Here is a 26,760-nt window from a genome sequence, read left to right as displayed (position 1 = left end):
ACTTGCAGAGTGCAGTCCAGGCAGCCTCTCACTCCTGACCTCAGTAAGCCCGGAGCCTGAAGACTCAGGGCCTTGGGAAGGGTGCAGATGGCCCAAGCTGCAGGGAGCTGCTCTGGGGGCTGCCCATGCTGCGTCCCCTAGCCTGGGACCCCCGTAAACTCACTAGTGGGAGCAGGGGCCTCAGAGTCACAGCTCATGCAGGGGCCAGTCCTCCACGTGTCGTTTCTGCAGCTCCCTTCCCAGCAGAGGAGGGACAGCCTGAAGGCTGCAGATTAAAAGTGGGATCCACAAGACATCTTGCTAATCTCTTTAGCCAGGTTCATCCCATTAGATAAAGCCGTGCCAGTTTCAGAACATGGTCAAGAGGAGCCTCCATGGACACCCTGGAGCAGAGAGCTCTGGGTTCAGCTTGAAGAATCAGGAGTAAAAAAGACAAGGCTGGCCAGAGAAATGGGCTTTATCTGGAGGTCTGGCTCAGATCACATCACGTGTCTCCCCAGAGCATGTTTCTGGGCCAAACTCCTTCAAAATTTAAAACTTTCTAATGGGACAAAAGACATCATTATCCAAGTTGAAAAACAAATGACAGATTGTGAGAAAACATTTGCAACATGTAAAAAACAGAATGAATAAGCAAAAAAAGGAAAAAAATTAACTGCCACAGTTCCACATCAAAAAAAAAAAATCATCAACTGGAAAAACAGGCAAAGGAAAGGAACAGGTGATTTATAACAAGCAAACAAGGAAAGTCCAAGGATCTGGAAAACTTGTCAATCTGCATAGAACAAAGGGCAATGCAATTAAAACAATAATAAAAGACCAAACTTGCACATCTGTCAAATTCTGTCACCAATGTAAACAAAGATAGTAGAAATGAGATATACATTCTTGATGAGTCTGTAAATTTATTATTATTTTTAATTTATTTCTTGGAGTAGTTTCAGGTTTACAAAAAAAAACTGAGCAGAAAGTACAGAGAGTTCCTAAATACTCCTTTCCCCCAACCAATTTCCCTATAATTAACATCTTGCCCTTGTGTGATACATTTATTACAACTGATGAATCAATTTTGATACATTATTAACTAAAGCTCATAGTTTACATTAGGGTTAACTCTTTGTGTTGCATGGTTCTATGGGTTTTGCCAAATGCATAATGTCACGTTTCCACCATTATATCATATAGTATCATACAGAATATTCTCACTGCTCTAGTAATCCCTGTGTTCCACCTGTTCATTCCTCCTCCCCTCCCTGCCCAATCCCAGGCAGCCACTGTCTCTATAGTTTTGTCTTTTCCATGTCATATTGTTGGAATCATACAGCATGTAACATTTTCAGGCTGGGTTCTTTTCCTTTGCAATAGGCACTTAATGTTTCTCCATGTCTTTTTGTGGCTTGATAGCTCATTTCTATTTATCGCTGAATAACATTCCATTAGTGTGAATGTACCATTGTGTGTTTATCAATTCACCTATTAAAGGTCATCCTGATTGCTTCCAATTTGGGGCAATTATAAATGAAGCTGCTACCAAAACTCTACTATGCAGGTTTTTGTGTGGACATAAGTTTTCAACTCATTTGGGTAAATACCTAGGAGTGCAATTGCTGGATCATATGGTGAGATCATGTTTAGCTTTGTAAAAACCTGCCAAATTATCTTCCAAAGTGGCTGTATTATTTTGCATTCCCACTAGCAATGAATGAGAGTTCCTGTTGCTCTACGCCCTAGCCAGCATTTGGTATTGTTAGTGCTCTGGATTTTAGCCATTTTAATAGGTGTGTAGTGGCATCTCACTTGTTTTAATTTGCATTTCCCTAATGGCATACGTTGCAGAGCATCTTTTCATATGCTTATGTGCCATCTGTATATCTTCTTTGGTGAGATGTCTGTCCAGCACTTTTGCCCACTTTTTAATTGGATTATTTTCTTTAGATTGTAAGTTTTTACAGCCTTTTGGGAGAGTAATTTATCTATCTCTATTAAAATTTAAAATGCACATTGCCAATGATCCAGCAATTCCACTTCTCAGAACAGCCTGTGCATAAGCACAAGCGGTTTTAAGAAGAAACCGATCTTGTTCTCAAATTCATGTCCACCAAATACCAAGGAAGTCTTCATGATTAGAATAAGAGGCCCATGAGCTCAAGGCAGTAAGAGGGTCAAATCTCCAACCTGGAATCTCCATTTTTCCCTATGTGTTTGTTGGTTCCACTAGATTCACCACCTACACACTCCTCTCTAAGAACTCCAAATCACTAAGTAAAATCGAAGAAGTATTTCTCCACATATAGAGGAGGTGTGATGGGACCTGATTTTTTTGTCCTCCAGCATAGTCACCTCGGAAAACAAAACACTTATTCCATTGCTGGACCCAAGTCTAAACTCCAATTTGAGAGTGATTTCCAAGGCCAGGTCCTGAGCCATTTGGGGAAATCAGTCTTGTTATTTTATTGTCAGACCACATTTTGAGTCAAAAACAATATTACCCAGGATGATCACTCTTCTAACAGCCAAGATTCAGCTTCTAAGTAGCTTTGGACCTTCAAAGGATTTCAACTCTTCATCATCGGAGACATTGAATAGAATGTGCTGCAGTTTCTGAAGTTCCCCCTCCCCCCAGAAGAGGATGTTCAGACAAGCAGAAGTACGACCAGACTTCTACCTCATATACACAAAATCTGAGGACAAATGTCCCAAGAGAAAAGGGACATGAATGAGTGTGAAGCTGTCTCAGAGAATCTCTTAGGAGCACACATGCATGTGAGAAAATCAGAGGGAAGGAGAAGAAAGATTTGCTGTAGAAAACAGAAACAAAAGTTAAAAATAGTTCTACAGGGATAAACCAATTAGTCAAGGACCTCTTTCTCCTCAAATGACCCAGAGGTGTATATCCTGAGGAGGGGCAGGGTTGAGTCTATGGCAAGTCTGTGGATGCCCCCTGGTGGCCAAAAATATAATGACTTCAGTGGATGGGAAAGGGAGATTTCACCTCTCAGGATAGAATCTCTGAGGATGTTAAATTATGTAGAAAGGCAAAAGAGAAAGACCAGACACATCAGAAATGTCCCTGGCCAAACTTTTCAAGTAGGAAGCAAGGCAGGATATGCTGAGGAACGAGCAAAGAAAAACAGACTGCAGAGGAAGGAGTAATGCATCCCTGCTGGAGGATGGGGAAACCTGGCTACCTCCCCTGCTGGACCAATGGATGTAAGTCTAGACGCTATAAATCTATTACAAAGATAATAGAATAGATTAATTGAATTAGGGGTGATTAGTTTTTCTTCCTTAGAATTTCCTTTAATGTTATTATAATAATGGAATGAAAATAATGAAATTATACATTTAAAACAAAAAATAAAGGAACCCAAGAGATCATCTCTCTGGACTTCCCACCCAAGGAAGAATGCGGCACAGGTTGGCTCTTTGAAGAATTAACTGACTCTTGCTTTCTTAACCTCTCTCCCGTGTCATCCTGACTTCTCTTTACTCTTTTTCCTTCTTCCTTCCTTCCTTCCTCCCTTCCTCCCTCCCTCCTTCCCTCTTTCTTTCTTTCTTTCTTTTTCTTTCTTTCTTTCTTTTCTTCTTTCTTTCTTCCTTTCCTCTTGTTAAATATATTATACATAAAGAACATAAAGAATAATGCTCATTAAATAAATAAAGGAAGGAACTGCAAAGCAACAAAAACCTTTTCTCATGAATCTTTGCCCTCCCTCTTTCAGGTATAGTCCTGGTTACTCCTCAGAATGAAAATCAAACAGAGCCAACTGGTTCTACAGTTTAAAATTGAAAATTCCATAATGAACACAAACTCCAGTTTGATAAGAACAAACAAATAAAGATCATGAGGACTGTTTATGAAAGAATATTTCAGAAAGAGTTAAAGAGCAAGAAAATATCCCTCTGAGTGTCCCTCTGCAACAGCCAGCTAACCCAAAAGCTTGACCTGGAGCTGGCTTGGAGGTATAATGTCCCCGAGCTTTACAGCCAAAATGTAAACATCTCCAAGATAGCAGAGGAGTGCAGTGTTCCTCCTACAGGTGCCAATCTGAGTGGAAGAGTGAGATTACACCACTTGATTTCACTTGACAAATATTTAATTGTTTGCTGAATTTAGACTAAAGCAGGAAGAAGACAGAAGTGAAAATAGTAACTAAACAGGTTCGTTTTTATGTATCTCAAAGGAGAGTATAAGCATTTGGAAAATAGTCATCTTAAGGAACCAATTATATACAATCTTTGACTAATTAAAATTAATATGAGTAAAAAAAGTATAATGCTCAAATGAACATTCCCCCTCCCCCATATTCCCTCCCCCAGCATAAAATATAGAATATCACCAGCACCGTGAAGCAACCTGGGTGCCCCTCCTTCCGTACTCCCAGAGGTAACCTGAATTTGGTAATTATTCTTCTCTTGATTTTCTTTAGTACCTATGCATGTGTGCTTCAACGATATATTGTTTAGTTTTGCATGATTTTGAACTTACCATAAATAAAATCATATGGTAAGTATTCTTTTTGCTTTTGTTTTTTTCACCCAAACATTACTTTTAAATCTTTTGTACCTACAGAAAATCACACATATCATAAATGTACAATCAGCATTAACATTTTATTTTGAATTTCACTGATATTAATACACACAGCTATAGTTCATTAATTTTTAATCTTTAAATATAATTTTTATGTAAGTTTCAAGTGTACATTATAATTCAACATCTGTATATACTACAAAGAGGTCGCTACAAAGCGGTCTATATAAACTACAAGTCTAGTTACCATCCATCACCATACAGTTGACCCCCTTTTCCCATTTCACCTACACCCAACCCAGTTCTTTTCTGTTAACCACTAATCTGATCTTTATATCTGTGTTTGTTGGTTTGCTCTTTTTTTTTTATATTCCACATATGAGTCAAGTAATACAGTATTTGTCTTTCTCTGATTTATTTCACTTGGCATAATACTGTCAAGGTTCATCCTTATTGTCACAAATGGCAGGATTTCCTTCTTTTTTATGGCTGAGTAGTGTTCCATTGTGTATATATACCACATCTTCTTTATCCATTCCTACATTGATGGACACTTAGGTTGTTTCCATATCTTGACTATTGTAAATAAAGCTGCAATGAACATTGGGGTGCAATATATCTTTTCAAATCAGTGTTTTTGTGTTCTTGGATAAATACCCAGAAGTGGAATAGCTGGGTCATATGGTGGTTCTATTCTTAATTTTTTTTGAGGAATCTCCATACTGTTTTCCATAGTGGCTGCACCAATTTATAGTCCCACCAACAGTGTATGAGTGTTCCCTTTTCTCCACATCTTCTCCAACGTTTGTTATTTCTTATCTTTTCGATAATATCCATTCTAACAGGTATGGGGTGCTATCTCACTGTGGTTTTGATTTGCACTTCCCTAATAATTAGTAATGTTGAACATCTTTTCATGTGCCTGTTGGCCATCTGTATGTCTTCTTTGGAAAAATGTCTGTTCAGATCCTCTGCCCATTTTTAATTGGGATGTTTGGGTTTTTTGTTGTTGAGATGTATGAGTTCTTTATATATTTTAGATATTAACCTTTATCAGATATATGATTTGCAAATATTTTCTCCTGTTCAGTAGGTTGCCTTTTTGTTTTGATGATGGTTTCCTTTGCCTTGCAGGAGCTTTTTAGTTTGATGTAGTCCTATGTGTTTACTTTTGCTTTGGTTTCCCTTGCCTTTGGAGTCAGATCCACAAAAACTTCACTAAGAGATGTTGGTGAGGTTACTGCCTATTTTTTCTTCTGAGAATTTTATGGTTTCAGGTCTTACATTCAAGTCTTTAATCCATTTTGAGTTAATTTTTGTGTATGGTGGAAGATAGGGGTCCAGTTTCATTCTTTTGCATGTGGCTGTACATTTTTCCCAACACCATTTATTGAAGAGACCATTCTTTCTCCATTGTGTTATTTGCTCCTTTGTCATAAATTAATTGTCCATATAAATGTAGGTTTCTTTCTGGTCTCTCAATTCTGTTCCATTGATCTGTGTGTTTGTTTTAGTGCTAGTACCATACTGTTTTTATTACTGTAGCTTTGTAGTATAGTTTAAAATCAGGGAGTGTGATACCTCCAGCTTCGTACTTCTTTCTCAAAATTGTTTGGCTACTCAGGATCTTTTGTGGTTCCATACAAATTTTAGAATTATTTGTTCTATTTCTGTGAAATATGCCATTGGAATTTTCATAGGATGCATTGAATCTTAAATATAATTTTTGATATAAAGAATATATGTAGCATAAGTTATAAATCATAATAATAAATTAAATATTCACTCATCACCCAACTCAAATATCACACATAACTTGTATCAATATATATGATTCTTCTCATCACATTCTCCTCTGTTCTAGACTCATTGAGTCCCTTCCAAATTCATATGTGGAAGCCCAATGTGACTGTATTTAGAGATAGGACCTATAAGGAGGTAATTAAAGTCAAATGAAGTCATAAGGATGGGGCTGTAATCCGATAGGACTGGTGTCCTTATAAGAAGAGGAGGAGAGGGAATTCCCTGGCAGTCCAGTGGTTAGGACTCTGTGCTTTCACTTCTGTGGGCCCAGGTGTTAAGATCCCGCAAGCCTCTCAGCCAAAAACAAGGGTGGGGCGGGGGAGAGACCAGGGCCCTCTCTTGGCTCACAGGCACTGAGGAAAGGACATAGCAAGAGGACATGTGAGGACATAGCAAGAAAGCAGGAAGAGAGTTCTTGCCAGAAAACCAAATCAGCCACTACCTTGATTTTGGACTTCCTGCCTCTAGAACTGTGAGAAAATAAATGTCTGTTGTTTAAGCCACAGTCTGTGGCATTTTGTTATGGCAGCCTGAGCTGACTAATACACCTTCCCTCCTGCTCAAGATGTAGCCATTATTCTAAATGCCTTAGCTTTTCCTTTTCATATAAAAAGCATGTAGTGTTTCCCTATGTATATATATTTTTGCTTGTTTTTGAGATTTACAAAATTGTATCATAGAGTAGATAGTCTCCAGGGATCTTTTTTTACCCAACATTATGTGTTAAGATTCATGCATGTTGCTGCATGCAGCTTCAGTTTATTTTCATATGTTGATCATAACACATATGATCTATTCTCCTGTAGGTGGATACAGAGGTGATTTCTAATGTTTATTTTTTAATGATTTCTAGTGTTGCTTTTATGAACAGAGCTGCTCTCAACATTCTGTACCTGTCTCCCACTGAGCAGAAGTTTCTCTGGGGTGTAGCCAAAGAGGGGAACTGCTGAGAAGTAGGGTATATAAATCTTCACCTTTATGGAGTGATGCCAAATAGTTATCTAAAGTGATCAAGCCAACTTTTACTCCCACTTGCAGTGAACATTTATCATCCACAATTTCTCCAACTATTACTATTGAGTCAAGGCTTCTTAATTTTTGTTTTCCCGGTTTCGACTGTGGTCTTAATTTGCATTTCCCTGGTTACTAATGAGTTTGTGCACATTGTCATAAATTTATTTGCCATTTGTGTTTCCTCTGCAAAATGTATGTTCTTGTCTTTTGCCCATTTTTCATATCAGTAGTTAATATTTTTCTGATTGACTTCCTTATATTTTCCATATAATATTTATTTGGTGTTTATATGTGTTACAATGATTTTCTCCCAATTTGTGACTTGACTTTTCACTTTCTTTATGGCATCTTTTGAAGATCAGAAGTGCTTACTAATATAGTAGAATTTTTCAATCTTTTCCTAGTGCTTGTTTAAGAAATTATTCCTTACCCCATACATAGAAACAAAGGTACTATCCTCCATTGCCTCCTAAAATTTTATACTTTTTCTCTCTTTAAGATTTGAGTGTATCCGGAGTAGATTTGTGTGTATGGTGTGATGAAGGAATATGATTTAATTTTCTTCCATATGGATAACCAGTTGTCCCAGCACACAATTCATTGAATAATCTCTCCTTTTCCCAATAGTCTTAACTGCCCAGTCGTGAACTAGTTTTCCATATGTGCATGGATCTGTTTTTCAGTTCCCTATTCTGTCCCATTAGTCACTGTGTATTCCTGTGCCATCTTCATTCTGCTCTAATTAAGTAAGTCTTGCGAGTTCCCTGGTGGTCTAGTGGTTAGGATGCTGGGCTTTCGCTGTCATAGGCCTGGGTTCGATCCATAGTCAGGGAACTAAGATCTCGCAAGCCTCATGGAGTGGCCAAAAAAAAAAAAAGGTCTTCATATTTGATTAGGCAACACACTCACACATACACACACACCTTTTCCTTTTTCATAAAGAATATCTTGTATGTTTATTGCTGATGTATAAAAATGTGATGGTCTTATTAGCACTAATAATTGCTCTATAGATTATTTTGGAATTTTTATGCTTATGATCATATAATACACACGGAGTAAGTTTTGTTACATTCTTTTAAGTCCTTATAACTTTCAGATTTTTCTCTCTCTTTTTAAAAAATTGATTTCTAACTCAGTTGCATTGTAGTAAAATGATGTAACAATACCAAACCTAGAAAAAAATTTTGAGATTTGCTTTATGGCCTTGTTTGTAGCCAATTGTCATGTGGTCAATATTCCATGTGTGTTTGAAAAGAATGTGTGTCTTATATAATAGTTGGATGCAATGCTCTTGTTAAAAAGTGTTAATGTTGTTTAACTCTTTCATGTTATATTTGAATTTTGTCTACTTATCTGTTAATTACTGAGAGAAGAAGGTTAAAATCCTCCCAGTTGACAATGAATTTGTTGTTTGCTCTTTGTTATTTTGCCAAATTTTGTTTTATACATTTTGAAGCTCTGTAATGGGGCATACAAGCTTAGACCTATTATATCTTCCTGTGAATTGAGCCTTTTTCATCTTATAGGGACCTTTTTTTAATCCCTATTAAAGTTATTCTTTACAGTCTGTTTTTTCTGATATTAATAGATCTGTGCCCGCTTTCTTTAAAAGTATTTGCCTGATAATTTTTAGCCTTTCACTTTCAACACTTCTCAATCCATATGTTTAAATCTATCTCTTGAAAACAGTATATAGTTGATTTTTAAAATGCAGACTGACAATCTGTGTTTTAAGTGGAAGCCTTATTCTATTTGCATTTCCTGTGATTACTGATGTATTTGGATTTACTTCTACCAACCTTATTTAGTGTTTTTTCATTGTCTAACTTTTTCTATGCTTCTCATTTTTCTTCTTCCCTTTATTTTGACTTCTTTAGGATTGGTTAAGGTATTCTTCCTCATTTAACTTTTCCCTTTTTACCAGTTACAAGTTATACACTTTATTACTATGTTTTAAATAATTATCCTGGAAATTTTTTCATGTATATTTAATAAAGTCTAAACTTAATAAGTATATTTTCCTTCTTTTAGGATAATACAAGGGTCTTAGAACATTTTTTTTAAAGATTAGTGATGCATTGGCAGAATTTTTTTTAATACAGTAGTTGTTTTTATTTATTTATTTATTTTTATTTTTGGCTGCGTCGGGTCTTGGTTGCGGCAGGTGGGAACTTTCGTTGGGGTGCGTTCCGGCTCTTCGTTGTGGCGCACAGGCTTAATTGCCCCACGGCATGTAGTATCTTAGTTCCCAGACCAGGGATCGAACCTGCCTCCCCCGCATTGGAAGTCGGATTCTTAACCACTGGACCACCATGGAAGTCCTTTGTTATACCTCTTAATCCCCTCCCCACCTTCCCTTTCCCCACCGGTAACCACTAGTTTGTTCTCTGTATCTATGAGTCACAAGCAGCACTTTTTATTAAGCCCCCTGGGGACATATCCCAGTCAGTAGGAGCTACTGTACTGAACAAGTTAATTTGTTCCTTATAGTCAGTTACAAGTCAAGCCACTTCAGGTCTCACCCATATTTCCAGTGCTGGAAACACATTTCCTACCATAAAAATGCCAAAATTGAAGATGAAAAGAAATAAAAATAAAATATGAATATACAGCAAACATAAACTAAGTATGTATAAGGTCAAAAAGCTAAGTTGTTGATGTTCTTTTTGAGGAAAATTTGTGCACAAGTTGGGTTTGCTAATGTGTCTTAAACTACAGCTTCAATGAAATGTTCTTGGTGAATGTCCATAAGCCTTCTCATTGCTCAGGGATCTTAAAAATCTTTCAACGTTCCAGGCATCTTTCTTGGAAATTTCCATAACCAACGAGATGTGTGTGAATGCCCCTCCCCCTCTCCTCCCTCCTCCCTCCTCCCTCCTCCCTCCATTTCCTTCTCCTCAAAGATTACAGCTAACTTTTGTGTAAGTTTCGGTACTTTTGTATTGGCACTGGAAATTTCCCTTTTTCCTTTCCTGTAGAGGTCATTCTTTGGTCTTTCTGAGAAGTTATTCCTTTATTTTTTTTTTAATTTTATTTTTTATGTTTGGCTGCGTTGGGTCTTCATTGCTGCACGTGGGCATTCTCTAGTTGTGGGGCTACTCTTCGTTGCGGTGTGCGGGCTTCTCATTGCCGTGGCCTCTCTTGTTGTGGAGCATGGGCTCTGGGTGCTCGGGCTTCAGTAGTTGTGGCACGCAGGCTCAGTAGTTGTGACTTGCAGGCTCTCGAGCGCAGGCTCAGTAGTTGTGGCACACGGGCTTAGTTGCTCTGCAGCATGTGGAATCTTCCCAGGCCAGGGATCGAACCTGTGTCCCCTGCATTGGCAGGCAGATTCTTAACCACTGCGCCACCAGGGAAGTCCCAAGAAGTTTTTCCTTTGATGTCTTATCTTTTCTTAAACTTCTTAAAAGACAATGACTGCTGAAATTATTGCTTGACTCAGAGGCATACCGGATTCTCTGTATCTAATCATGCTGCCAGGCCTTCTAAAGTTTTGCCATCACATGAATGTCGTCTGAATTGGCCTACACTTCTCACTTTCTTCAAATTTTTTTCTTTCCCTCAAAAATTGTCTCTAATGGAGAATGCAACAACTTGGCCTCAGAGACTGGCTCATTCACTTTTCTTTCTTGCTCTTATTGTCTCAAAATATCATGCTTTGTTCTCAAAGAGACTGAGGGAAATCCCAGAAGACTTCCCAGATTGGCTTTTGCAAAATTTTGGCAAGTGCACGTGGACTCAAGCTGTGTGGGAACTGCTTGAGAAAAGGCCAGAAAGTATGGCAGAAGGTGTTTGTAGCAAATATCTTCCATTTGTTCCTCCAAATCTATTCTTTACTTTTCTCCACCCTGGAGCTGTCCTGGGAGCTGGCCCATATGGACTGCATCAACAGACTTCCTTGCCCTAAAATTGGGAAACAGACGTCCTTGCCCTAAAATTCTCATTGGGTTCAGCCAATGGAAGGCACAATTGAAGAGAGTTTTGAAATTCCTGTTGCTCTTTGGCCCACAGGTCACAACGGATTGGCTACATCCCTCTACTGAAGGCCACAGCTCCTGCCACGTAGCGTGCTCTCTTTCTGGGTTCAGGTAACAGTTTTGTCCCTTCAGCCCTAGGAGTGATAAGAGGTATTGCACTATCTGTTATTACTTTTCCTAAACTCTGCCCACAGCTTTGTAAATAGCTCCTGTGTTAGGCTTTTCTCAAATTATCCATTTTAAGTGTGCCATCTGTTTCCTGCCAGGTCCCTCACTGATACAGTGTGTTTGATTAATGGGTCTTATTTCAGACTAGTTAGAGCATGAAGTGTGTGTGATGAAACAGTAAAACATCATGTAGGAACAGTAGGCTGAAAGCTGGTGGTGGAGGGACTTGTCTTCCAAGCCAGGAAGTCCAGCAGGCTATGGAAATCTCAGAAGGTTTTAGACCAGGAGTGACATGCTTTAAGAAAACTAATTTGGTAGCTGCATGCAGAACGCTTTAGAAATTGGAGGTGAGGAGACAAGTTAGGAGACAATTACCATTACAGAAAGATAACATTTTGTAACTCTCAGATTGGCAAAGATCCAAAAATTTGATAGCACAGTATGTCAATAAGGATGTGAAGAAATAGCACTCTCAGTCATTGCTAGTGAGTGTGTAAATTGATAAACCTCCTCAGAAGGCAATTTGATAACATCTATCAACATAATAAATGTTCATAACCTATTGATCCAGCAATTCCACTTCTAGGTACTTACTTAGCCTACCCCTAAGAACCCACTGCACATACGCTAAATAATTTATGTATAAGGATATTCACTGTATCATTTTTCTACTGGCTAAAGATTGGAAACAACCTAAATGTTCATCAGTTAGAGACTGGTTAAATAAGTATGGCACATTCCATATAACAGAACACTAGGCAGCAGTTAAAGAGAATGAGATGACTACATGCTTATACGGGAAGATCTCCAATATAATGTTAAGGACAAAGGCAAGGTGCCCAAGCGTACACATAGTGTGCTTCTACTGGGGTGGGAGGATAGAAGGATATATTGCACATAACTTTGTAAACGCATAGACCGGAAGAATACAAAGGGTAAAGGGTGGTTGCTCTCCAAAGAAAACTGAATCGCTGGGATCAAAGGAAGGAGGGAGATTTTATTTTAATCTTTTTGTACCTGTACATGAATTATCTGTTTTGAAAATCCATTGTGCCATCATCTCAGAATCAAACAACTACCTTGTTATCAGTTCTAAAAATTAGTTTATGTATAGCTTTCTTGGTGAAATAAACACAACTAAAAGGTATTCAACTAAAAAATATTTTTCAAAATATAATAAAGTACTTGAATGCCTGCACAGAATGCTGAGCTTGGTTACCAGGTGAGTAAATGGCCTTGAATTTTTTGCTTGGTCTTATCAGTTCTTAAAGTTCAGAGTGTACAGTATCTGAAAATTTGGAAAGCAGGCTTTTGAATAGCAACTACTTCCTTCTGTGACTGCTGCTGATCTGAGTTCAGCCAGGGAATTCAAACCCTGGATTGGTGGTTAAAATAGAAGCCTTACTTAAGGTCCCTTCTAACCAGGAGAGGTTATATTGATAATAATAGGGCACTACCCTATCAGAGCTCTCAGGGTTTCTCTCTCATGATTGTTCTTTCATTCATCTGATCTTCAACTAGGCCGTAACCTCCATCAAGGAAGAGCACACGCTTACCTTGTTTACCATTGTGCTCTTAGCACCCAACATGGAAAAGTTGCATAGTGGATGCTCAAATATTTGTTCAGTTGAATTGAACATGGCTTTTGTGTCATATTGTCCCTGCCCTTCTTGAAACTTAAAGCTGGTAAATAATTGACCATCTAATTGTAATGGCCAACTCATTTTCTTTATAAGAGAAGAAAATTGTCAAATAGTGCGATTAAGTCTTTGAGTTGGTGGTGAAACTTTTGAATTAAATATAATTTAGCTGTCCAATTTCTGTGGTACTACAGTAATTGCCACAATGTTTATAAAATGTATTACCATGTAACATTACCCATAGAAAGTTGAATCTTTACATCTTGCTGGTTTTGTTTATTTCTGCCTGATTAACACAATTAAAACTAAATTATTTTTGTTAAATAATGACTGTTGCATTGCAATCAGAAGTTCAGCATTAAAACTTATAATTGACCATTTCTTCTATTCTTATGCGGTTGAGACTGGAGTAACAATTTTTTTTTTAATTTTGCATTATATTGTACATACTGGGTTTTTTATTTTTTAATTTTTTGGCTGCATTGGGTCTTCATTGCTGTGCACGGGTTTTCTCTAGTTGCGGTGAGCGGGGGCTACTCTTTGTTGTGGTGCGCAGGCTTCTCATTGCGGTGGCTTCTCTTGTTGCGGAGCACGGGCTTTAGGTGTGCGGGCTTCAGTAATTGTGGCATGCGGGCTCAGTAGTTGTGGCTTGCGGGCTCTAGAGTGCAGGCCCAGTAGTTGTGGCTCATGGGCTTAGTTGCTCTGCGGCATGTGGGATCTTCCCAGACCAGGGCTCGAACCCGTGTCCCCTGCATTGGCAGGCAGATTCTTAACCACTGCGCCATCAGGGAAGCCCTGGAGTGACACTTTTATAATTATACAATACTCATATAATACTGTACTAAGTTATATTTAACACACCTGATCATAAATGAAGGTTATTAAACTGATTACTTGACTAATATGCAGTTTTATTGCTTTTCCAGAGTTGATCTTAATGAAAATGTATGGTCATTACACTTATTGGTGAATATGCCCTCACTGCAATGACCATTGTCATTAGATTTGCTTGATAAAAACTTATTAAAGTGACTTTAAGTCAATGCTTTTAATTCAGGGTTGTGACTTTAATATAGATTTGTTTTGTCTTGTTGTTGTCTTTGTAAAAAACAAAAAAAAAATCCATCCCAGGTTAAGCGTCTGGAAACATATAGGGTCTATCTTCCTGAAACGGCAGAAAGACTTGAGAGGACAGGATGAATAGGCAAGACTTTCCAGGGAAGGAACTGACATGATATGAGCATCATTCATCACTTGGGGCATCACTTATTTTAGTTACAAGTTGGCCAGCTCGAGGACCAGATGCAGACTGCAGAAAAAGTTTTGCTTGTCTTATGCAATGTTGGGTTTTTTTGTTTTGTTTTTGTTTGTTTTTTTAAAAATATTTATTTATTTATTTATTTTTGGCTGCATTGGGTCTTCGTTGCTGCGAATGGGCTTTCTCTAGTTGCTGTGAGCTGGGGCTTCTCTTCGTTGTGGTGCACGAGCTTCTCATTGAGGTGGCTTCTCTTGTTGTGGAGCACAGGCTCTAGGCACGCAGGCTTCAGCAGTTGTGGCCCGCGGGCTCTAGAGCACAGTCTCAGTAGTGGCGCACGGGCTTACTTGCTCCGCGGCATGTGGGATCTTCCCGGACCAGGGCTCGAACCCGTGTCGCCTGCATTGGCAGGCGAATTCTTAACCACTGCGCCACCAGGGAAGTCCCCGCCAATGTTTTTTAAATGCCTGAATCTGTCTGCCAAGTTATCTGGTCCCCCACTCCCTAGCGACTTACTCTCAGCAGCCTTACTCATGGACTTCACCTGCCTGGCCCTGGTAGCACTGGGTGCCTGGAGAAGAGTGACATCCTTAAAATAAACATGGAACTTGGGAGGGAAAGAAGTGAAAATGGAGATTTTAAGAATATATGGAGGGACTTCCCTGGTGGCACAGTGGTTAAGAATCCGCCTGCCAATGCAGGGGACACGGGTTTGATCCCTGGTCCGCGAAGATCCCACACGCCGCGGAGCAACTAAGCCCGTGTGCCACAACTACTGAGTCCATGCGCCTAGAGCCCGTGCTCCACAAGAGAAGCCACCTCAACGAGAAGTCCGCACACCGCAATGAAGAGTAGCCCCCACTCGCCGCAACTAGAGAAAGCCTGCTCACAGCAACAAAGACCCAACGCAGCCAAAAATAAATAAATTAAGTAATTCATTTTAAAAAAGGATATTTGGAATTTGAGGGAATTCCCTGGCAGTCCAGTGGTTAGGACGCGGTGCTTTCACTGCTGTTTGCCCAGGTTCCATCCCTGCTTAGGAAACTAAGATCCTGCAAGCCGCGCGGCGTGGCCAAAAAAAAAAAAAAAAAAAGAATATATGGAATTTGAAAGGCAGGTGAGCCCAATAAGGGTGGAGGCTAGGGATACAGACACAAGACTATGCATATAGGTTGACAGTTGAGGCTCTGAGAGAATGAATACAAAGAAGCTAATGGCAAAACTTTGGGCATCACTCATATTTAAGGGCTATAAATCATCAGAATCCCAATGAAGGGAAGGAAGCTGACGTAAGCGAAACAGGTTAGAGAAAGGTTACGGCCAAGGAAAGAGAGAACTTCAAGGATGAGTAAACTGTACCTAAAACAAACAAACAAAAAAGGGTAAACAGTACCAAGAGTAAAAAAGCTAAGGAGGGGGAGGGGAGGGAGCCGGTAGATTTGGTGATTAGGCCACTAATACCATCAAAGAGCAGTTTCAGCAGAGAAGAGTTAAAATTACAAAGACTGAAAGAGGGAATAGATGTAGGTGTATGTGGACACAGCTATTCTTCTAAGATGTCTGACACACAGGGAAGGAGCTGGAACATCATTCAGTGACATGTAGGGTGGAGGATCTCAGGATCTGGTGTCTTAAAAGAAAAAAGGCCAGTGGAAAGGGAGGCCATAGGAGGTTGGAGGGGATGGGCACAAGCGGAAGAGGAATCTCTGGGCAAGAAGAGATATGCCTCTAGTAAGGAAGAAGACCAGCAAAGATGGAAATGTTTTCAAATATTGAGGGACGTCAGTCAGGGGGAGCTAGTTGGATGGCCTACAACTGGTCGGGTGGTCAGCAGAGTTACAGGTGTAAAATTGTGAGCTTTAGTAGAAAAAAGGTTGGGAATTCCCTGGCGGTCCCGTGGTTAAGACTCCGCGCTTCCAATTCCGGGGTTCGATCCCTGGTCGGGAACAAGAATCCTGCAAGCCAGGTGGCGCAACCAAAAAAAAACAAGCATGGTTTATTCTTAAGTGCACTTGTGTTAAACTATCAGTCTCTAGGGGCACAGCTTTAGGATACCGGTCAGTTTCTAATGTAAAGATATGGTTGAGAATTTCATTATAAGTTATTTCTTTTTATCATCAGGATTAACTCTCCCAAGCAAACGATTTTCCCTCTTGTTTGTGGATGCTGCAAATTGTGAAACTGATTAGGATCCCTTTTCAAGTTAGCTAATAGTTGAGGGGAAAAAAATCTGGATTCACCTCCAGCTAAGGAATAGGGCTTGGCAGCCTACATTTTTTTTTTCTTTTTTTAACATCTTTATTGGAGTATAATTGCTTTACAATGGTGTGTTTGTTAGTTTCTGCTTTATAACAAAGTGAATCAGTTATATATATACATATGTTCCCATATCTCTTCCCTCATTTTTTTTATTGGCTTCATTTCTGCCTCCAATCCGTCATTCTACCCTTGTTCCTCCTTGTCATTTGTTTTTATTATCTTGTTACATTTCACATATCCTAGAAGCCACTTTAAATCCTTTTTCAGAACAAAAGAGAACATATAATATTAAATACATAAATACTTGAGATATTTAAGCACCTTAATACTTGTGGTAATTATTAAATAAAAAGCACATCCGCAGTTACAAGGCCACTAGACCCAAAAAAGCTTTTTGAAAATCTTACAACTTTCCATTTAAGAATAATGAGTGGTAGTATATAGAGCAGAAAGCCAAATTTGTAACAGTAGCGAATTACAGCAAAATGAGTGGAAAAATTAAGACTCAGCCAGATGTTTGCCTCAATTCTTTTTGTATGAGGATAGATACGTAGAGCCATTATGCCTGAGAATTTAAGAAAAGCAATTTGCCCTCTTTACTTATGGAAGCTTTCTTTCGAACTCAATTAACACTATTCAAAAATCAGTATCTAGTAGAGGTTAAGAACGTGGGCTCTGGAGCCAGACTACATGATTTCAAATCCCAGTCCACCACTTGGGCTGTGTGCCCTTTGGGCAACTTATCTGTTTCCTCACTTGAAAAATGGAGTTAACAGAAGCTACCCTCATAATATTTTGAGGACTTAATAAGTTTACATGAGTAAGGTGCTTACAATGGTGTCGATAACATTTTAAGTGCACAAAAAATTGGTAGCTATAACTATTTTGGCTTTACAGGTGATTAAGACTCATGAGGCTCTTGGGGTCCGTGCCAAAAGTTTGGATCCAAATAAGTCGATGACTAGCTGGATGCCAAAAACCCAAGCTAACATGTAACTGAAGACCAGAGAGGAGTCTTTCCATTGCCCCACTGAAAAATACGTATGGAAGTCAAACCTGCAATTCAAAAAAGCTCTTGGTTAATGGCAGTTTGAATACGTTTGATACCTTACTTCAATATTAACTGGCTCCTACTAGCCCTACTGAATTCGTTTATTAAACAAATATTTATTGAAGACTTACTTTATTCTGCAATGTTTTAAACACCACAAATCATTAAAAACCGACACACAACCACACTCTCTTCCCCTTATGGCTTCAAATTATCACCGTCAAACAAAAGCTCCGAAACGTCACCAAAATAGCAAAAATTCTCTGAAGTGCTAGACCTGCCACAAATTTAATGGAAATCGAAAGTAGGAGCCTATCACAATCTAAAGTCTTAAAATAATGAAAACAGACAGCGTGACAAGAAGTAAATTTTGGGGTCCCATTAGCTGGAGTCAGTCCCACAAAGGAGTGTATTTGGTAGGAGTGAAGAAAAGAGTGACAACTGCTTAGTCTCACTGGATCCTTCGCTCTTCTTCAGGAAGAATACTCCAGTTTGGGGAGGCCACATCACGGGCCAGCCAGTTGAAATCGTCAACGTCGCTCCAGTTATTTTTGCTCCTGTCTAAACCAGAGCCCTCGAAGTCCTTGTCGATCCCCGGGTAGCTCCAGGTGTACGGGGCGAACTGTATCCCGGTGCAGTCCTCCACGATTGCCCTGCTGGTCACCTGCAGGAAGATGCGGGTGTCTTTCGTGGTGTGTACGCGGAGCTGCTGGCAGGCCACGGCCAGCACGCAGTCACTGCAGTTCTCCAGGAACACGGAGGTGGACACCGGGCCGCAGAGCAGCGTGCAGCCTCGAGCCTTGGTCAGCCGCAGGGTGTTGGGATTGCCATACAGTTTGATTGTGCAGTTAATCAGTTGGGTCAAAAGGACGTCCCGCTGGTGCAGCTCCTCGGCTCTCTTCTCCAAGACTTGGGACTGCAGGTTGGAGAAGCCGCAGATCCAGCTGGAGCCGAAGCCTTCCTCCTCCTTCAAGGGCGGCGGGGAGGCCAGGATGCCTTCCGCTGCCGGGGCGCCGGGAGCCGAATCTACTTTGGTGGCTGAAGCAGCATCCTTCCTGCGGGTCTTGAAAGCGAAACGCTTCTTAGGCTGCAGCTCCTGGCGCCGGTTGGCCAGGGCCTCCTGCAGCCGCGCCAGCACCTCTTGCCCCTGCCGCAAGTCGTAGGCGGCCAGGAACAAAACCGAGTCGTTTAGAAGTTTCTGCAGCCTCTGCAGCCGAGCGGCCGCCTCCTCCAGCTGCTCGACGGACTCCCCGCCTTCCAGAAGCTCTTCCACGGCCGATCGCTCCCGAGAGAAGGCGGCGGCGAAAAAGTCGCTCTTCTCCTCCTCCACCTCCTGGTTCTGCCGCTTTTGCTTCCGCCTTTCCACCTCCAGTTGCCGCTCATTTTCTCGCCTCTGAAGCCGCTCAGGCACCAGGCTCCGGTCCCTCTGGGATCCCAAGTCCCCGTTCGCCACAGCAGCGGCAGAGCCACTAGCAGTCTCCATCTTGACTTCAAGCTTCCTTTCTCCTGCTTTCCTTCCTCCGGGCGCGCCCTCCGCGAGGCCTCCCACCAACGCGCCCTGTGATTGGCCGGACATGCTGACGTCAGGCCCCGGCCTTATTTTCTTCGCCCATTGGTTCCTCAGCGTCGGAGGGGGCGGGGACATGGGGCGGGGCCGACTGACTGAGGGGGTGGGAAGACAAAGGTCCTTGTGGATGGGTAGGGTGGAAGGCAGGCGGGGGAAGCTTTTTTTCCTCTTAAAGGGGCAGGACTTATATCCGGGATTGTGGGGTGAGTTGCAGCAGCGGCAGCTGCACATGTGGGTTTGTTTATAAGAACAAGGTTAGAAACTCGCAGGCCTCCCCCTCCCCCCCAGCTCCTTCCTACTACCCCCTTACAGGCCGGAGATCCGCTACTGGTGGGGGGAATGTGTGCCTGTGGTGGGTGGGTGGGACAGGTAGTGGTGAGAAAGATGGAGGGGGGGGGAATATTACACCGCCCGGCCCGCGCCGGAGGAAGCGGCAGCTGGAACAGCTGGCTACGGAGCCTTTTGCATGCCTCTGTTTTTCTCCTTCTCCCTTCCACCACCCCTTCCCCCCACCCATTCCTGCCGCCCCTAAACCCTCATCCTACCCCCCGCCCCCCCCCCGCCCCCCGCCGCTGCAGTTCCGCGTGGCCTGGGGCTCCAGGATTCCTGCAGGCACTTACGGGGGGGGAGAAGGCGAGGGGCACCGGAATGGGAGAGACTGGGTTCCTCACTGCAGCCAGGTTCAGGGGGCCCTGGGGAAGTCTAAAAACGGCTTATTTTCTTTGCCAATTACTGCAGTCGGAGGGGTGGGGGCGGGGGGAGGTGAGATTCCACACCCCCTTCCTCTTCCTCCCACGCCCTCCCCCCCACCCCGACCTTGGCCGTCACTCCCTCCGCAGCTGGGCGCTGCTGGTCTCGCCGGGGTGAGACCCCCAGCCCCGGACTCGGCGGCTGTCTGACGGGCCGTCGGTTGTTAGGAAAGTGATGGGGGAAATGTTACATTATTTCTAGAAGTGGTGGGAGGGATTTGTCACCGGAAGTGAATGAACCTAGCCTAAAGTCGGGACCAGGCAGAGATGTGAGTGGGCACCCCGGACGGCGCAGTCGCTGGCAAAACCCAGGACAGCTGGCCAGGCCAGAACCGGGGCGCGGCCGGCAGCAGGCGCGGGGTGACCTCGTGTGCTCGGTGCAGCCCGGCAGAGCGCCGGGGCCTCTGACCCGGCCCTCCCTTCCAGTCTTCGGTTTCACCATTATCTCCACCCCCTGTTCCCAGACTCCGTCGGGGTATTTAACTGCCCGAGAAACTCACTTGAAATTTCAATGATACACCTGCATTTTGATGCAGAGAAGGACGGGAGGAAACAAAAGAATTAAGACTCATTTCCAGTTTTTCACGCCCCACACTCTTCCTTTCCTTCCCATTGAAAGCCAAAACCACAACTAAACAAATTCCCGTGTTCCTCCGCTGAAAGTCAGCACAAGTCACACTGGCAAATTCCACGGGGGGGGGGGGGTGAGGGTTATTGTGTGTTTGTGTGGGTAGACGTGCACCTGATGGAAACGGGGTTGCTAAAAAAAAATCCTATGCTTGCGCTTGTAGTATATATTCTAAGTTTTCGTTCTCTTTGTTTCATGGGCGAGATAGATGGAGGCTTTTGTTTTTTTGTGAGGTATGGTTCCAAGGCTGGTGAATGAAATATAACTGGTTATCTTGTCTTTGGGTAGTCCGGGGGAATGCAGTAGCTGCTTTATTTTATGAAGGGTTGATTTACCCAAGGAAGGTTTAGAGAAGATTTATTTTTGCTAGGGAAAAAAATCTGACCTGCCTCCCTTAAATTTTTCAGCAGTTCAATGTGTCCTACTCAAATTAAGAAAGTCTGTAGCCAGACAAAGTTTATTGAACTTGAGAGTTGCAGTTGGAGTTAGGCAACATTTTTGAATTAGCTGTAGTGAACCTATGGGTAGGGGGGGGTAGTGTTGTCTGTATCAGATGTGGAATGGAAGATCGTTAAACCCTTTCAAGAACTTCATTTCTGCCCAATGAAGAGGTTTTGGCATGGAGTCCAGTAGACTTTGGAAGTTTCCGAATATTTTAAGTTGGCTAGTTCAAACTTTTATGGAAAGGGAGAAGTAAAGGACAAGAATGGACAGGCTACCCTATAGACCCAGTGTGTGGGAGGCACCTTCAAAGACTGATGTGAGACCCCATTGGGAATGGACAGGGGTCAGGAGTATGTTCATGAAGCATTGGTTTGACAGTTCTTGACAGACCCCAGCACAACTGCAGGCCAAGGTAGGTGGTCAAGACATGGGTTTAAAGCTGCATTTCAAAAGCAGTAGGAAGGCACTGCCAGACTGTATTTGCCTGTTCTGATGGAAGGAAAGAGGGTGATGCATTACAGTGGAAATGTGGCAAAAGGCAAGCAGCCTGTGAGTGCTGAATCCCACTTTCAAAGATACTTTACAGAGCTCGTGAATCAAAGTACTGCTCTACTGTAGACATCTTGGAAAGTGAAAGAATTCTAAGGTGTTCCAGACTTTAAAAATTATTTAACAAAAATTTAGATACTTTAATGGTTCAGTTTGTTAGTTAGATTTCTTTTTTAACTTTTCGAAAATTTAGAAGTGGAGAGCAGAGTGTTATGTGTACCAACTTCAACAGTTCCCAACTGGCAGTCTTGCTCCTTCTACAACCCTAGCCCTTCCCCACCCCACCTCACTCTGATTATTTTACAGCAAATCCCAAACCTTATATTATTTCATATTTTACAAACCATAAGTATGTCAATATGTATCTCAAAAAGATCAAGACTATCTTTTAAAAACATAGCTGCAATACCATTACCACACTCCAAAAAAGTGGTGATTATTTCCTCATTATCATCAGAGTTTCAGGCTATATTCACATTTCTCTGATTATCCTATAATTTCCTTTTTTAAAAGTTACTATATTTGAATAAGGAGCCAAACAAGTTCTATACAACATGCCTAGTTAATATGTCTCTTTAATCACTTTTAAATCCTTACCCCATCTCCCAAGTGTTTTGTTGAAAAAAAAAACAAACGGTCATTTGTTTAATAGAGTTTCCCACAGTCTGGATTTCGCTGGTTGCATCTCCATACTTTGTTTCTAATTTTAAGTACTTGTCATATTTATTTGGTCTTTTAAAGTCCTTAAGTGAATATTTGTATAGTGATATGCCACAGGAAATCAATAACCAAGTAGTAAAAGTGTGTAACACAATAAGATAGTCTTTGGGTGTGGTTAGACAGCAAAGAATGAGGCCTTTTGTGTTCTCTGGAGTTTATCAGGGACCCTGTGCAGGTGGGACATGCCAGCCACACCTGGGCAAATGAAAAGATCCAGGCCCTGTTTTCTAGTAGCTCGATGCCAGAAGGAGGTGTCACCTATTCATCTTTCAGCAAATATTGAACATGTAGTGGTTTAAAAGGATTCATTAAGAGTTCTGAGTGTCAAGTATGAAATATTAAGCAAATTTTCCTACCTGAGTTGCTGACTTTTCTGACCCAAAGACAGTGAAAGGTGTCCGCCGTGAAGGCATATGCTGTTCTGCAAAAGGCCCCAGATTGGTCTGGGAAGCAGGACAGGAGCTGCCCCTTATTTCCACCTCTGCCCCTGGCTTTCTCCTCCCCCTCAACACCCTTCACTTTCTGGGATGTTTTTCATCATTTTACACGTAATGCCTGGCACAGGGGCTGGTGCCGATTATTTATCTAACGTCAGTTTATTAAGCACTGTGCCCAGCGCTGAGCCGGGGAGGCTCTTGGGCTGCCGAGGGGCATGAAGATAGGCAGAGTCCCCTTCCTCCTTGAGGAGGCCTAATCTGGGCAGATAATTACAAAAACATGTGAAATAGTAACAGCGACAATTGACAACTGTTAGGAAGGACAGAGGAACAGTGAGTGCCCCTAGTGGGAGGTTTGACCTTGTTGGGAGGTCAGTGAAGCCTTCCGGAGGGAGGAGGAGGGGTTGAGCCCAGGCTGGAAGAAGGAGCAGGAATGAACAAGGAGTCATGAACACTGGAAAGTGTCTTCTAGACGTGTGGGCTCAGGGGTCACTGATGACTTTGCGGAGAGCTGTGTCCCAGGAGTGCTGTGGGCAGGAGGCACACCGAAGGGGTGAGACGAAGGGGTGGGAGCATGGTATGGAGTTGATGCTGAACCCAGATAACTCTTTGGAGAAGTTTGACTGTGAGGGGGGAAGAGGGAATAAATGGGGGGTATGAGGAGGCCAGTGAGGTGTTTTTGTTTTTTACAGAGAAAGAAGACATAAGGTCCGTAATATAAGGGTCCTGGAGGGGATGGGACCCAAAACACAGGTGTGAGGATTAGCCGTAGATGGAGGGAAAGACAGCTTTCTCTATGGCAGTGTTGTTTTAACTTTTTATTGTGAAAGTTTTCAAACGTACACAAACTTTTTGACCTCAACTCATAGTAACAGATGCATCATAATTGAAACAGAAGCTTTAAGAAACAGTAAATACTCTTAGGATGTACAATAGATGCTGTTTTCTATTCTTTTTATTGTATTTTTAAATGTTGGTCAAGACCCCCTAAATTCAACGGCAGTTTTAAAATGGTGTATCAGCAGGAGAGGGTGCAGCTGTAGGTAAATTTGCATGTTTGGTAGTTGGCAGATGAGTCTGATGGTGTCTGTGTGCTCTGTAGACAGTGGGGGGTGGGAAAGGGGTGGGGGTGTCTGCAAAGGTAGGGGGAAGGTTTGGAAGCTCTGTGGGAAGAGGGAGAGCGTGTTGCCCAGAGAAATGGGGCTCATGGTGTGTATGTTCAGCAAATACTTGGAGAGTGAAAAACCTTCCAGGTGGCAGTCTAGACTGACTCAGGGGAAGGAGCTGGGTTTGGGTCAGGCCAGAGGAGAGAAGCTGGTGTGGAGAGCCTGACCCTCAGAAGGCAGGAATCCCCATAGAGCAGCTTCTGTCGAAGAGTCTAGAGGCTTGACTTCTGTTGCCCCTCATGCATTCCCTACAAAATCTTCAGAAATTTACATCACTCTTCCAAGACCTGCACTGCCTGTCAGCAGATGACCTTACCTACTCTTCTCTGAGAAAAAAAGGCCATCAGAAGTGAACCTCACCTTGCCTCCATCTCACTAATGACTTCTCCGTGAAGATCCGCCCCTTTGCCTCTTGTCCTTCTTCAAAGCCAAGCCCTCCACCTGAGCTGTTTCCCTCCCATTTCCTAGGACCTCGAGCCACTTCCATCCTCTCTTTCTTCGTGATCTTTAATGCCTCTTCTTTGGCATCGCCTCTGAGCAAGCAAGTTCCCTCAACTTAAAACAATTTTCCTTTTTGTCCTTTCATCTACCCAAGCGAATGCTCTTTTCTCCTTCTCTTGTCAATAGATTTTAATTTTATTTATTTTTTGAAAAAAATGTTGGGGGGAGGTAATTAGGTTTATTTTTTATAGCTTTGTTGAGCTATAAGTGACATATACCACTGTGTGAGTTTAGGGTACCCATTGTGATGATTTGACATATGTGTATATTGTGAAATGATCACCATATAGTTAACACATGCATAATTTCATATAGTTACCTTTGTGTGTGTGTGTCTGTGTCTGTGTCTGTGTCTGTGTCTGTGTCTATGTGTGTGTGGTAAGAACTTTTAAGATTTTCTCTCTCAGCGACTTTCAGATATACATTACAGTATTGTTACCAATAGTCACCATGATGTATGTTATATCCCCAGAACTTACTCATCGTATAACTGGAAGTTTGTACCCTTTGACTGCCTTCACTCATTTCCATCCAACTCCTCACCTCCCACCCCACCCCTGGCAGCCACCAATCTACTCTCTGTTTCTATGGGTTCAGCAGCACGGCTGGCGAGATCTTAGTCCCCTGACCAGGGATCGAACCGTGCCCCCTGCAGTGGAAGCGCGGAGTCCTGACCACTGGACCGCCAGGGAAGCCCCCAGATTCAATAGACTTTTAAAAATAGTCATCTACGTTTGCTATGTTCGGATTCTCAATTTCATTCCTTCCTTAGCCATCTGACTGCTGCCTCTGCTACTTTATTTGAAAATCCCCATTCCCTCCTAACGTTCAAGTCCATTGTTCAAGTCCATTGTTCTTTGTAGCTCTAAGCACTGGATGACCCCTTCTTCTCAAAATATGGCTCCCTGGTCCTGTCAGTTCTCTGTCCATCCCTGATCACTGTTCCTTGTCTTCTTCATAAGTTTCTCTCCATCCACCCCTTAAGTATCCACAGGGCCAGATTTCTATCCTGGTACCCCTTTTCTCGTTCCTCGAACCTCCTCTGTTGAGCTCACCTTCCCCTCCCAGGGCACCAGGTCCTGTCCTTATGCTGACTGATTCTCGAATCCCTATCTCCTCCTTCCACTTCTCTCCTGAGCCCAAACTTGAACTTCCAACACCTTTTTTGATATTTCCGTGTCTCCATATTTTTACTGTACAAAATATCTCATATTTTAAGATGGCTTAAAATGAAGTCCTTATTGTCCCAATGATGTCCTTTTTCTTCTACATAAGTTTCAGTTTATTACTGTGTAGCAAACCAACCCCAAACTTACTGGCTTGAAACAGCAATAATTCATTATTTCTCACAATTCTGTGGGCTGAGCTGGGGCTGGAGTCTCCAAGACAGCCTCCCTTACATGTCTGGGGCCTTGGTGCTGCTGTCGGCCTATGTACCTCATCTCCTCCACACAGCCTCTCTCCCACTTGGTCCCCTAGCATTCAGTAATTGGGCTCCAGCTTTGCATGGTGGCTGGCTCCCAAAGGGGCAAAAGTAGGTGCCACCAGGCCTCTTAAGGCCTGGGCCAGAATTGGTACAATGTCACTTCATTTGGTCAAAGCAAATCATAAAGCTGCCCAGATTCAAGATGGGGAGAAAGAGACTCCACCTCTTGATGGGTGGAGCACAGGCATTCAGAGGGATGGAGGGAATTGTTGGCAGACGTTAACTCTTTGCAGATAATCTAGCATGCTGTATATAAATAGTTTTGCTAACTCTTATATGGCATTTACTATGTGCCAGGCAATGGCTGAGCATTTATACATATTACCCCATTGAGCCTTCACGACATCCCTGTGGTGTAGGTACTACTTGTTATCCCCACTGAACAGATGAAGAACTGAGGAGGTGAAGGTGACTTCCTCAGGACCGAAAGCTAGTAAGCAGTGGAGCCAAAATTTTAATTGAGGCAGTTGAGTTCCTGAGTCCAGGCTTTTAACACCACCTATCTGGTCTTGATACCACATCTGATCACACTCCTGACACCACATCCGTACTCTTACAAGCAGGAAATCAGAGTCATCCACAGAGCCTCATTCCTCCTCACTGGGCCACCCAGTCTGCAAATACCATTAATTCCCTCTCTCTCGCTCTCTCTCTCTCTCTCTCTCTCTCTCAGCTGGCTCCCTCTCTTCAGGCCTCAGCCCCCTCCTCATCTCCTCCTTGGGCTGTTGCTCTAGACCCCCATCTGGTCCCCGACCCCCGTGCGTCCCTGAACTCCCCCAGTCCTCCATGCCTCAGCCACTTATTGCCCTAAA

The 26,760-nt window shown here is 42.4% G+C and overlaps 2 protein-coding genes across 2 annotated transcripts in view; one reads left to right on the top strand and one right to left on the bottom strand.

The window, feature by feature from the left end:
* Positions 1–16,607: 16,607 nt before the first annotated feature.
* Positions 16,608–19,767, bottom strand: TBCC (tubulin folding cofactor C). The gene has a single exon (XM_059938676.1). The coding sequence runs from the start codon at positions 19,497–19,499 to the stop codon at positions 18,153–18,155; it is 1,347 nt and encodes a 448-aa protein (XP_059794659.1). The 5' UTR covers positions 19,500–19,767; the 3' UTR covers positions 16,608–18,152.
* A 1,653-nt stretch (positions 19,768–21,420) lies between these two features.
* Positions 21,421–26,760, top strand: part of BICRAL (BICRA like chromatin remodeling complex associated protein) — a 105,945-nt gene continuing 100,605 nt past the window's right edge. The window contains exon 1 of the mRNA XM_059938674.1: positions 21,421–21,501. The gene's annotated coding sequence lies outside the window, so the exon portion shown is untranslated. The remainder of the gene's footprint in view (positions 21,502–26,760) is intronic.

Source organism: Balaenoptera ricei, chromosome 11 (genome assembly GCF_028023285.1).
Source record: "Balaenoptera ricei isolate mBalRic1 chromosome 11, mBalRic1.hap2, whole genome shotgun sequence".
Lineage (NCBI taxonomy): Eukaryota > Metazoa > Chordata > Mammalia > Artiodactyla > Balaenopteridae > Balaenoptera > Balaenoptera ricei.
Note: the sequence above shows the minus strand (reverse complement) of the source record. Positions and strands in the feature narration are given on the sequence as shown.

Coding starts and splice junctions, on each gene's coding strand:
- TBCC (XM_059938676.1), bottom strand. CDS start 19,499: ATGTGCAGCTGCCGCTGCTGCAACTCACCCCACAATCCCGGATATAAG.